At 33.9% G+C, this 12,577-nt stretch overlaps 1 protein-coding gene across 1 annotated transcript in view; it reads right to left on the minus strand.

The window, feature by feature from the left end:
• LOC136031295 (uncharacterized) overlaps positions 1-12,577 on the minus strand; it is a gene marked incomplete in the record, with an annotated part of 55,118 nt that overhangs the window by 13,459 nt on the left and 29,082 nt on the right. The window contains 3 exon segments of the mRNA XM_065710743.1: positions 807-1,577; positions 5,521-6,182; positions 11,685-11,772. Of these exon segments, the coding sequence (XP_065566815.1) occupies positions 807-1,577; positions 5,521-6,182; positions 11,685-11,772 (1,521 nt within the window).

A 12,577-nucleotide genomic window follows, 5' to 3' on the forward strand; every position in this document is an offset into this window, starting at 1 on the left:
ATATAATTTCCGATTCCAAGAATGCTTACAGTCTTTTCATAGTACAGGTAACAACTAGGTTGAATCTAGGTAGTAACATCACTTAATAAAGTTGTATTGGAAACGTTTCAGATGCAACACTTGACTATCAGTAATTTACCATTCCCAAAGTTTAGGCTTACAAACTAAGTAATAATAATAATAAAATTCCAAAACTTAATTGGCTGTCAGGAACTTAAAGCTAATTGAATAGATACAAATCAATATAAATTTATGAAACACATTAGAGAGCTATAAACAGTATGAGGTTTCTTCAGAGTTTATTGCCAGAATATCGAGATTTCTTGAATTTTCCACATAATTTGCCTACTTTTCGATGCTTTTCACCCTCTCATATAAAATACTACATACGTGCCTTTTTTTCGTATAAATTAGTACGCTTAATTACTTAGAACAATTAATTAATAAAAATTTGTTCAATAAATCTATTACTGTCTACATGATTCATGTGTACATGAACTTGCTTTGATAGATAAGTTGAAGAAATCACCAAAAGCCTATTTTGATGAAAATCATAAAAAGGCCAACATCCATTCTAAGAAGACTACTAACCAGTAATAAATACAGAAATACAACACTATTTCAATTACAGCTAAATAGTCAAAATATTGGGCAATATCCAAGAATTTTCCCAATGATTAGGTCTGAAAAGCCCAAAGGATATTCTAGGCAATAATTTCTTAAATCCTTCTTGAAAGACTCTATGCTTAATCTTACGAAAGAGTTACCCCCCCCCCCCTACCCCCCTTATAGAAAAAAGTACTTACGTTTTACCATATTCTGTACATGTGTGAGAGGATTTGGCAGTGGCGGCCCTAATGATAATGGAATTCCAACATCTTTTAAACTCAAGTCTCTGCTAACTTCACTTTGTAACTTTAGATCACCAGAAGGTATTTGTGGTCTTTTGTCTGTAGCATATTGACCAGACTCATTATTTTGTTGTCCAATCCCTCTAGGTGGGAACTCTGGTGGAATGAATAAAGGTTGAAAATATTGTGCGTTTGTCACACTCACAAAAGAATCCTCTTTCGGGATTTCTTTGACAAGTTCTGCCTTTCTTTCTTGCACCCAAGAATCAGGTTTAGGAGCACTTGGTTCAGGCTTAGAATTTTCCACCAAGAAAGGCGTTTGGTGATTGAACACAGAATACATTCCAAAATTTCGAATTGGTTCAGTAGGCTCTTCAAATTTATTTACAGTTTCCATAAATTCTGGATCTATACTTGGTGCTTGATCATTAGGATCTGATATGTCAGAATAGGCAGGACTTTTCACATCTTCTCTAGTGCCATCCTCAGAAAGAGGGGGTTGTTGGGCGCTAGTAGCCAATACAGGAGGTTCAGAAGGGCCCAAAACTTCTGGTGGTTTTTCTGGAACTTGTTTATTTTCCAGAAGTTCATTTTCTTCCTCTTGTAATGTATCCTGTTCCTGCACCCCCACTAATACAGGCATTGCAGGTACTACAGTAGTTGATAGCACAGCTGGACTTGACCCAGAGGCTAAGGGATCAGCAGGAACTTTAGATACAGGAGAACCTGAAAACGAAAATGAATTTAAGGTGTTAATTTAAGCAAGAATAAGCCAACAGAAAAGCAAACAAAGGGGCGAAAGAGAAAAATCAAGAGATGAATAGGAAATAACACAAGCCTACATGCAACAGTTATTAAATTTTATAATATTATTTGAGAATATCTTCGACCCATCTCAATAGTAACCAAAACTCTAGAAAACAGAATTTGATACCAATAGATATATCAAATGAATTGGAGTTTGATGCTGATTTCAAATAAATAAGTTTCATTAGGTTTAATCTTACCCATCAAAGGTTACTAGCCTGAGAAAACTTGCCTGATTTTTGAAAAAAGGAACAAACATCCCTAAATGGCAAAGAATCTTAATAAAAATCTCAACATGAGAGTCAGTGTATCAGAGAGCCCTACTGTAGAAGTTTCAAGCGTCTATCTGAATAAATGTGAAATTTTTTTTTTTTTTTCGCCAGAAGGAGGTTAATAGATGTGTGTTTATTTGTTTTTTTCCAGGGCTGATTGTATCGATCTTGTGGTCCTAGAATATCGTGAGAGGGCTCATTCAAACGAAAATTTGAAGTTCTAGTGCCCTTTTTTAAGTGACCAAAACTTAGAAGGCAACAGGGCCCTCTCCTACACCTTTTTTTCTCCAAATCGTCAGATCAAAGTTTTGAGATAGCCATCTTGTTGAGCATACTTGAAAGGCGGATTAACTATGCCTTTGGGGATACCATACCCCCCCCCCACAGCCCCTGGGGAAAGGTCCTGAAGTTACAAAATTTGCCCATTGTTTACATACAGTATTTATTACTGGGTGCATGCGTTTTTAGGATGGGGGGGGGGGGACTGCTAGCGGAATTTTTCACGGGGATAGTTTTTTGTGGGGAGGGATGTTCCAAGAGAGAATTTTTCAGTGGAAATTTTACACATTGAAATTTTTTCAGTGGAATTTGCCTAAATTCCTATACGAAATTCCATGGGATTTTCCACGGGGATAATTTTCCATGGGGAGGTAAGTTCCAAGGGGGTAAATTTTTCAGGGGAAATTATACAAGCGGGAATTTGCCAAAATTATTATACAAAATTCTCCTTATGGCTTTCTCATAGCCGACTCAATTTTACGCATGGAGTTGTTAAGAGTAATTGTCTTAGGTATATTTTCACCAGGATTGAATTTTCTAAACAATAAATCCCTGGGGAGGCTTGGTTTTTCGTGGAGGAGTAGCCAGATATCCTGGAATTATTTTAAAAAAATTAGAAATCAAATTAAAAAAAAAACAAGTTTTTTCCAACTGAAAGTTAGGAGAAAAGTTAAAACTTAAAACGAACTGAAATTATTACGTATATGAAGGGGGTTACTCCTCCAAAACACCTCGCTCTTTACGCTAAAGTTTGAATTCTGTCCCAATTGTTTAAGAACGACTCCTGAAACACTATGTTCATTAATTAGAACAATAAGACACTTTTTTTTTAAAGTAATAGAAACTTTAGCGTAAAGAGTGAGATGTTTTGGATGAGTAATTCCTTCATATACGTAATAATTTCTGTTCGTTTTAAGTTTTAATGTTGCTCCTTACTTTTAGTTGAAAAAACTTGTTTTTCTTATTTAATTAAAAGACAAAATCTATCTTTATCAATTTCAAATATTTCTAGAGGCCATCACCCCTCTTTCAGCAGATATTCAAATGATGTGGATTGAATTTAACATGAATTAATATTCCTAAAAAAAAAATACATGTTGATTAAAAATTACCTACATTAAGAAACACTGAATTTAATTGGAATATAAATGTCTCAAAAACTTTGAAATAATTTAATAAAAATTCTGAAATAATTGATGATATGTTACAGAAGAGAGCCTAAGCTTCTCTGCAGGTGGGGCCGCATTCAAATCTCGTTGAAAAATCCTACATAGAAATAAAATATCAAAAACGTCAGTTGTTATAGAATTTACATTTTTTTTTTTAGCACATCTTTAAACATACATATATACATTTAAATTTTGCTACATGACAGCTTTTGTTAGCTGGTAGAGGGCATGTCTGTTTGCTACTTGGCCATGAATTTTCTGAACTCAGTTTTGAAGTTCAGTAGCTTGACATAAGTCAGTTCTGTCAAATGCTTTTGTGAGTTGTGAATGGTGCCTTATTTTTATGAGATTTAAAAAAGTAACCCAACAATATGTTCTCCCAAACACGGAGAGCAATCTGCAAGCACCGTTTCTTAAACGTGGTATTTAAATTGTAGTCCTAATTTCTAATAAATACATTTCTTTGCAATTTTTTTGCCATTGTTATTTAGATTTAATTTTTATGCAGTCAGATACGAATAGCATAAAAATTTTCATTATATTTATTTCTCTTTATTTTAATGAAAATAAATTCTATTTCTATCAATTTCAATTAATTTCTTCGTTTCTTTTTTAGGGTCACATTCATTCTTTCAAAGAGCCGCGATTCAGCCATGTGTGTGATGTAGGATGCCTGAAATACTAGAACATGAATAATGTAGGCAAATATAAATTGTGATGGTAGAGCTACCTTGATTATTAGCTAATCATTATTGTTTCAGAATAGTGATACACACATTTAACTTAATAGTTTAGTTTAAAGCCTATTTCTGTAATTTTTTAAATATAAAAACTTTAAACTAACTTTATTTTAGAAGAAAAATTTATAATTAGTCATACTAATTCATATACATTTAATTCAGAATTGTACTTTGTTTGTTATTCAGGACATTTTTAAGCAAGACCTATCTTCCTTTTTTTCATTATAGTTAAATTCTTACTATTCAGTGGTTTTATTTTTTGGCCTGAGGGACAGAGTCCTTTGGACCAGTTTTGAAGAAGAAAAGGGGAATCATCTACCCTTATGTGCAATGGTTAGTGTATAGTATTCATTATACCATCAGAAAATCTAAGCCATAAAAAACAAACAAGAGTTTCGTCTTCTTTTTTTCCTTACTAAAAGGATTGCCTTTCTTATAGCACCATCAGGCCTTGATTTACCAATGGGCTCACTAGGCCCGGGCCTAAGAACACAAAATACCAAGGGGTGCAATAAATTATCACTGAGTGATCTTTTTCTTAACTAAAACTGGACTGATGTGACTTATCGTCGAAGTGCCAGGTGCATTATGCCGCCAACCTACCTATGCACAGAAAAATGATTTTAACGAATTTTTTGGAATTTACCCGAAAATCTCGCAAAAACGGAGCATAAAGAGACGCTTGGGCCTAGACGCGACAAAGCTTTAAGTCTGATCCTGAGCACCATACAATCATTTCAGATTCTTTTGATGAAAATAAGGTAATTCTTGTTTCTTAAATAAAAGTCTAGTCCAACATTAAAATATGTTTTAAGATATTGGCTTAGAATGCGTCAATTTCCTCTATCTGTTTACACTAAAAATCATTCCAGCAATTCTTCAACTACTTTGCAGTGCGTTAGTTTTACTAAACCAATTTGCTCGATTTTCAGTAAGAGTCCCTTTTTGAGTAGAATAGCTTCGTTAGTTAAATAGTTTTATTTAAATATCAGTTACTTAAACTAGTTTAATATTAGTTGAATAATTTGGTTTAAAAGTAATTGAATAGTTTAGTAATAAACAGTTTATCAAGGAACTTCTTTACAATTTCTGTCCTGACAACCATAAAATTATGCTATTTCATTTTTTTATGAGATACATATTTAAGAGGTTCGGTCAAAGTTTCAAGAAAAACAAAGGCTTTCAAATTAGATGCTTAATTTAAAATCAATTAGGCATACTAAATAATATAGAAAGCAGCTCTAGCTGTTTCTTTTATTTCTAATATTCTTTTTATATATTTCAAATCAGATTCCATGCAGACTATTCACATTTTACTCCATCCAAAAATTTTCCAGAAAAGAAAAACAAATAGATGCTCTTATTATTAAAACACTTCTTGACGACTCTTGAGAAGTCTTACCTGAAGCAGCACGAGAACTTTTATTTTCCTCCAACACAGCTGCTAAAATAGGTAATTGTGGTATTATAGTCTTAGAATCAGCACCAATTTCAACATTCATCTCTAAGGGTTTCTCACTTTCTGACGATTCAGCAGGAACTTCAATATCCTTCCTGTCTGATATAACTGGAGTTGACCTCCGACTAGCACTGTCCAGTACACTTTCAACTTCACTATCACACTTGGCCTGTTCCACCTCATCTCCATTATGGGCATGATCCTGATGAAACTTAAGCCCATTTGCATGTTTATATTTTTTGGAACAATTAGGAACAGGACACTCAAGTAGTAGAGGAGAAGTACACACAGGTGGCGCAGTCTCTGTTGTCACACTAGGACTGGTTGTGTCAGGACCCCGAGAATTACTTCTACTTCTCTTGTTAGCATTATTGTTTGCTTCAATGTCCTTAGTACCCTTTCTTTTTGTTCCATTCTGTTCACTTTTTAAAGGACTTCCAGAATTAGTAGCAGTCCTGGTAACACGCCCTTTCACAGTTGTTCGTAGCTTAGCGTATAAAGATGAGTTTGCTTGTTCCTGTGGAGTTGAGAGACCATTACCACGAAGTCGCTTGGGTCTTGGCTTCCCTCTTGTGTCGAGATCTTCTTGAGGAGATTCACAAAACCTTCAAGAAAAAAAAATTGTAAATTTTAAATTGTAAAAAATAAAATTAAAAAAAATCGAGTAGCGAAAATTTGGGTATAAAACGGAGAACAGATATCAAGGGTGTCGCCTTCTTAAACTCACACACAAAAAAAGAACACTAAACTCTTCAGGGGGAGTAGACCTCTATTTTGTCTTTTTAACATTCTTATGTTAGTCCTGAATAAAACAACAAAATTACAGACAAATTTCATGTGTAAAGCTGATTAATACTGATACAATGAAGAAGTCCGTTTGCAATGGATTTGACCAATTAAATATTTCTGATTAAAAAGAATGACCTGTGTCTTTTGGTGCAAGCATGTGCATAGGGATTTATATTGGGGGACTGGAGGAAAGGTGAAGGAATTTGGACATAGGCAATAAACATGGGATGTATTAAGCATTAGGCTGAAAACTTCCTAATTTCAAGAAGAAAGGGGAGAGTTCATCAGCCCAATACCCTCTACCCCATATGTCTCTTTCAGTGATTCAGTGATCGTTTCAGTGACACGTGCCTGTTTCAGGGATCATTTTTAGGCATATCTCCTTATATTTTATGACTGCATCATTGATCAGATCTTAAAGCTGCATATGAAAAACTACAATTTTCTAAAAATTACAAAGTGTGCTTCCGGCAACACCAATACCCAAATACCCCCTGACTACTTTCAGTTCATAGTTTGATAAACATTGACAAAATTACAGATAAAAAAAAAGATGGGAAAAAAAATTACAGATGGGAAAAAAGAAAGCAGGATGCATTTTCCACACAATCTAAAGAGAAAAAAAATATTCAAAAATTAAACTGTTAACTGTTTATTGCTCATAAAGAACAAAAAAAAATGGTAGAGGTAAAGCTCGCTCTGATTAACTGAAAGAATTAAGATCCCCGAAAGAGCAATTGGAAACTAGCTTTGTTCAGTACAGTCATGCAGCTGCACTGATTTGGAACAGTCTTTCTGATGGGGAGCGACTAAAATCAACTACCCAATGGATACGATATTATATTTAGCTGCATTGAAAAAAAAAAAAACAAAAAAAAACAACAAATAAATAATTAAGTCCCCGCTCAACTTGCAATAATCTCGTCAAAGATCATTGCTGCTAGTTTTACTGGAGCACAAGCCAAACTCTCTGTTCTAGCTTGTTATGCTCCAGACACTGATGCAAGCAATGAGGCAAAATACGACTTCTTTTCAGCATTACAAGAAGTAGCCACTGATATACCTAGAGACGCCATGGCACGTTTCATTAGGGATATCAATCCTAAGATCAGTATTGGTCAAGATTACAGCCACCAGACATTGAGACATCACTGTCTTCGTGATTAAAGCGACAACTATGAACTGCTTACTGATTTCGCAGGCGCAAATGACTTAATTATTGGATGAAGTCAATACAGCCAACTTGATATTGATGAACAGTCCTGGACTTCCCCTGATGAGGTCACTAAAAAGTCTAATAGACCATTGCCTAGTCGGCCACAGGTGACACTCAAGTCCAAGGAGGTACGATTACATAGAGATGCGGATGTTGGATGAGACTCGTCCTTAATGACTGCACAATTTTTTGTTAAATTGAAGAGCAATGTTAAGATCCATCGAAATATTGATTTAGACCAATTGCTAAGCCAAACAACAAAGTATGAGACTTTATCGTAGGAATTTCGAATCGTTTTGAAACTCACTCTAAAGTACAAAAAAAAAAAAAAAAAAAAAAAAAAAAAAAAAAAAAAAAAAAAAAAAAAAAAAAAAAAAAAAGTCAAGAATATTTGTTGGAAGATGCACAATCTTGTTTTCCTCTATTAGCTTCAGAAAGTCTTGGTGAGGAAAATGAACCCCAAAAGATCATTGGCTATAAAATTAGATATAAGAATCCTCATAGAAGACAGAAAATGCACAAAATAAGCTCTTCTAAGGGTCCTATATAAGGCATTTGATTCTTAAAAAATGCAAGGTTAAATGCAAATGCATTCTCTTAAAGCAGTTAAGAAAAGTAGCTGAGATGAGCACTGAACAGAAAGGCAAAACTCAAGCAAGAAGCTACCAGGCACCAAAGCCCTATACCAGATCACAAATGATATAGCTGAAAGAAAGAAAAAAACGCTACCAAGGTGGCCCAGTTAGGATACCCAAAACATCATAATGTATTCAATAACAGAGCCAAAGGCTAAAAATGACATTTGGATGTTATTTCGAAAAATATCTCAATAGACCAACAGTAGACAATCCTCCCAACACCCAACGTCACTATTCTCTCTCGACATCAGTGATGAGTCGTCAAACGAGATGGAGATTAAAACCACTGCAAAGACACTGAAAAATGGAAAATCTCCAGGGTAAGACCAAATAACAGCAGATGAGATAAAGGCCTTCATCTCAAAACATATGAAAAACTATGTTAAGTTTTTTGATAACCTTTTGGATGAGAAGCTGGCCAAACTGACTAAACAATTTTGGCGACTAGTTTTTCTGACTCCTGAAGCTCAATGAACCAATTGAGCAGGAAGCAAAATTTATACATTTGGGCAGAAAATATTTCCTAAACAGGTAAAAAACAGATTAAGGTGTGCACATGACAGTGACCTCTTTCGCGTTAATGCTCAACTTCGACTAGAATGGAAAAATATTTTTAGGGCTGTCCACCTCAGGCTAGATTGGCAGAGATTTGTAGATGCCCTGGGTGCCTCTGGCATCAGAGGCAGATCTAAAGTAACACTCCTGATAGTTCAAGGTTTAAAGTCAAAGTTCAACAGATCTATGGAGCCTTCTCCTTTAAGTAGGTAAAAGACTAGTAGTACATTGGGAATGTGCAGATTTCAACTATTTATTTCAACTTTTTAGGGCTGTCCACCTCAGGCTAGATTGGCACAGATTTGTAGATGCCCTGGGTGCCTCTGGCATCAGAGGCAGATCTAAAGTAACACTCCTGATAGTTCAAGGTTTAAAGTCAAAGTTCAACAGATCTATGGAGCCCTCCGCTTGAAGTAGGTAAAAGACTAGTAGTACATTGGGAATGTGCAGTTTTCAACTATAAAAACTGCTTACAAGACATAAGAAATAGTTATAAAGACTGCATTCTTTCGTTAGATATTATTAATTACGAACGGTTTTTCTATTTTAAAGGAATACAAGAGCTTGCCTTCAGAAAGATTGAGCTGTTGGCCCAACAAACTGGTCCCCAGAAAAAACATGTCTGTTGTTAAGAAAACACAGAATTAAGAAAAACGATGAAAAGGATGTTTTCTCTTTACTAAAATAACTAACAGCACACAAGGAACCAAACAAACTTAAGTCTTGAAAGCACCTTTGTTATTGCACAAAATCTCCATGACCAGTTTCATAAGCGTTATAGAGAGGAATGAATTGAGTCAAGTCTTGGTGTATAGTCCTGCGAAAACTCCTCCCCTTCCAGTAATATATATATATATATATATATATATATATATATATATATATATATATATATATATATATATATATATATATATATATATATATATATATATATATATATATATATATATATATATATATATACTAGCTGTTGGGGTGGCGCTTCGCGCCACCCCAACACCTAGTTGGTGGGGGCGCTTCGCGCCCCCCCCAAGCCCCCCCGCGCGCGTAAGTCGTTACGCGCCATAATAGTTACGCGCCATTGTAGTTGTGTCCCTATGTCCCACCTGTGAATATAGATATATATATATATATATGGTTTTAACTACGTAAAACTTGCGAATATACAACATTCTTTGCTGTCCCATTGTCTTTGCATATAAATAGATTGTCAGGTTTACCGACTCTTGAACATGCAACATATAATGGTCCATGGGAAAACAATCTGTATTCAGATCTATACCTCATGATTCTAATGATTGCCCTTGAGCTTTGTTGATGGTGATTGCTAATCGACCATTCCCTGTCCCGGTGTCCCGGTCGTCATTTACATCCCCCTGTTTCCCCCGGTGTCCCCGTTGTAGTTGTGTCCCTGTGTCCCGGTCGTCATTTATATTCCCTGTGTCCCGGGTCCCGGTCATCATTTGTATCCCGGTGTCCCGGTCTGTATATACATTCGTTTTTTAGTTTTGTTTTTCTCCTTTATTTTTTTCCTTTTTTTTTCTTTTTTAGCTTATTTAGATTTTTAGATTTTTTAGTTTTTTTTATTAGTTTTTAGTTTTTATTTCTTTTTAGTTTTTTTGTCCCGGTCGTCATTTATATCCCCCTGTTTCCCCCGGTGTCCCCGTTGTAGTTGTGTCCCTGTGTCCCGGTCGTTATTTATATTCCCTGTGTCCCGGTAATTTTTTTTTTTTACTTGTGTCCTGGTCGTCATTTATACTCCCTGTGTCCCGGTGCTTTGTTGATTGCTAATCGAACATTCCTTTTGTCCTGGTCGCTTTCTCTTTGAGTGTCGTCATTTATTTTTTTCTTTTTTAGTTCTTTTAGTTTTTACCTTTTTTAGTTTTTTTTTAGTTTTTAGTTTTTTTAGTTTTTTACCTTTTTTTAGTTTTTTTAGTTTTTTTAGTTTTTTAGCTTTTTTATTTTTTTTATTAGTTTTTAGTTTTTTTTGTAGTTTTTGCCTTTTTTTAGTTTTTTCAGTTTTGACGTCACCTGATCCAGTTTTTTCAGGTGACGTCACCTGATCCACGATCCACAGATCCACAGACAACTTATTTTTATATATATAGATAGTTTTTTTTTTTTTACTTATGTCCTGGTCGTCATTTATACTCCCTGTGTCCCGGTGCTTTGTTGATTGCTAATCGAACATTCCTTTTGTCCTGGTCGCTTTCTCTTTGAGTGTCGTCATTTATTAGTTTTTTCCTTTTTTTTTTAGTTTTTTATTGGTTTTTACCTTTATTTTAGCTTATTTTTCAGTTTTTTCCTTTTTTTTAGTTTTTTTTTATTTTTTATTTTTTTTAGTTTTTTACCTTTTTTTAGTTTTTTTAGTTTTTTTAGTTTTTAGCTTTTTTACTTTTTTTATTAGTTTTTAGTTTTTTTTTGTAGTTTTTGCCTTTTTTTAGTTTTTTCAGTTTTTTTTTTAGTTTTTTATTGGTTTTTACCTTTATAGTTTTTTTAGTTTTTTAGCTTTTTTATTTTTTTTATTAGTTTTTAGTTTTTTTTGTAGTTTTTGCCTTTTTTAGTTTTTTCAGTTTTGACGTCACCTGATCCAGTTTTTTCAGGTGACGTCACCTGACACATCCATCCACACATCCACAGACAGACAGACAACTTATTTTATATATATAGATATGTATATATATATGTATATATATATATATATATATATATATATATATATATATATATATATATATATATATATATATATATATATATATATATATATATATATTTTAATTCCTCCGAAGGGAAATTCCGCGATTTCATGAGATCAAAGAATTAACTTACAACAGAAGAAAACTTCCAAAGGATTATCAGAGAACAAAATCAACGTTTTATTTTAGATCACATATATCAATTACCTTGGTGGGGCCCATTGATGCCTTGTACAATCCATTAATGTACCAACATACGTCTTTCCTCGCCAGGTGACATTAACAACAAGCACACCTAAAAGAGACACACTATAATAATTCGTAATATATAAGGGTATATAAGGCGGCATCCAGGGGAGGAGTTAGGGGGGTAAGAACCTACCCTCACCCCAAATGTTTGTCCGGCTCATAAAAACGTAATGAAAGTGCATAAACACGCAGTTTTGATTCGTGTTTTAAGTTTTTTCTGTAAACTCCTCCCCCAACCCTAGATAAAATACCCCCCCCCCCTCCTGACCAAAATTCTGGATATGGCCGCGATGGTATATCACAGTTTTGTTTTGTTTTTTCCGATAAATAGGATACCCTTTACAAGTCATACAAAATTAAGTCTACTTAAAACAGCCTTTGTAGTACATTAATTAAACAAAAATTTTCAAAAAGAAGTTTTCCAAAGAAAAGTAAAGAGCTGCAATAAAACCAAAGACATGTAACAATAAATTAAAATAACAATTCATATTTAACACGAACAGAAATCACTATTAGTGAAACAACTGAGACATAAAAAAAAGAACAGACATTGTTATGAGTCAAACTTAAAACAAATAAAAATTACCATAAACTTGACGCTAACTAAGTCTTCTAAAGCCCGGGGCGTTATTTGTGCCTTACTGAAAAAAGTTTTTATTGGAGTAGTGTGTTTTTAATGGTCATAAAGTCAACAAAAAAGGAGAATATCATCATATTAACGAAGATAAAAAAAAAATTTAAAGACGGTAGAATGACTGTTGAATATATATAGACATTCATTCCTGGGAGTCTTGGCAATTTTGTATTTATTTAATCTATAAAAGAAAGAAAAAATTAGAATATATTTTCTT

This window comes from Artemia franciscana, chromosome 9 (assembly GCF_032884065.1).
Source record: "Artemia franciscana chromosome 9, ASM3288406v1, whole genome shotgun sequence".
Lineage (NCBI taxonomy): Eukaryota > Metazoa > Arthropoda > Branchiopoda > Anostraca > Artemiidae > Artemia > Artemia franciscana.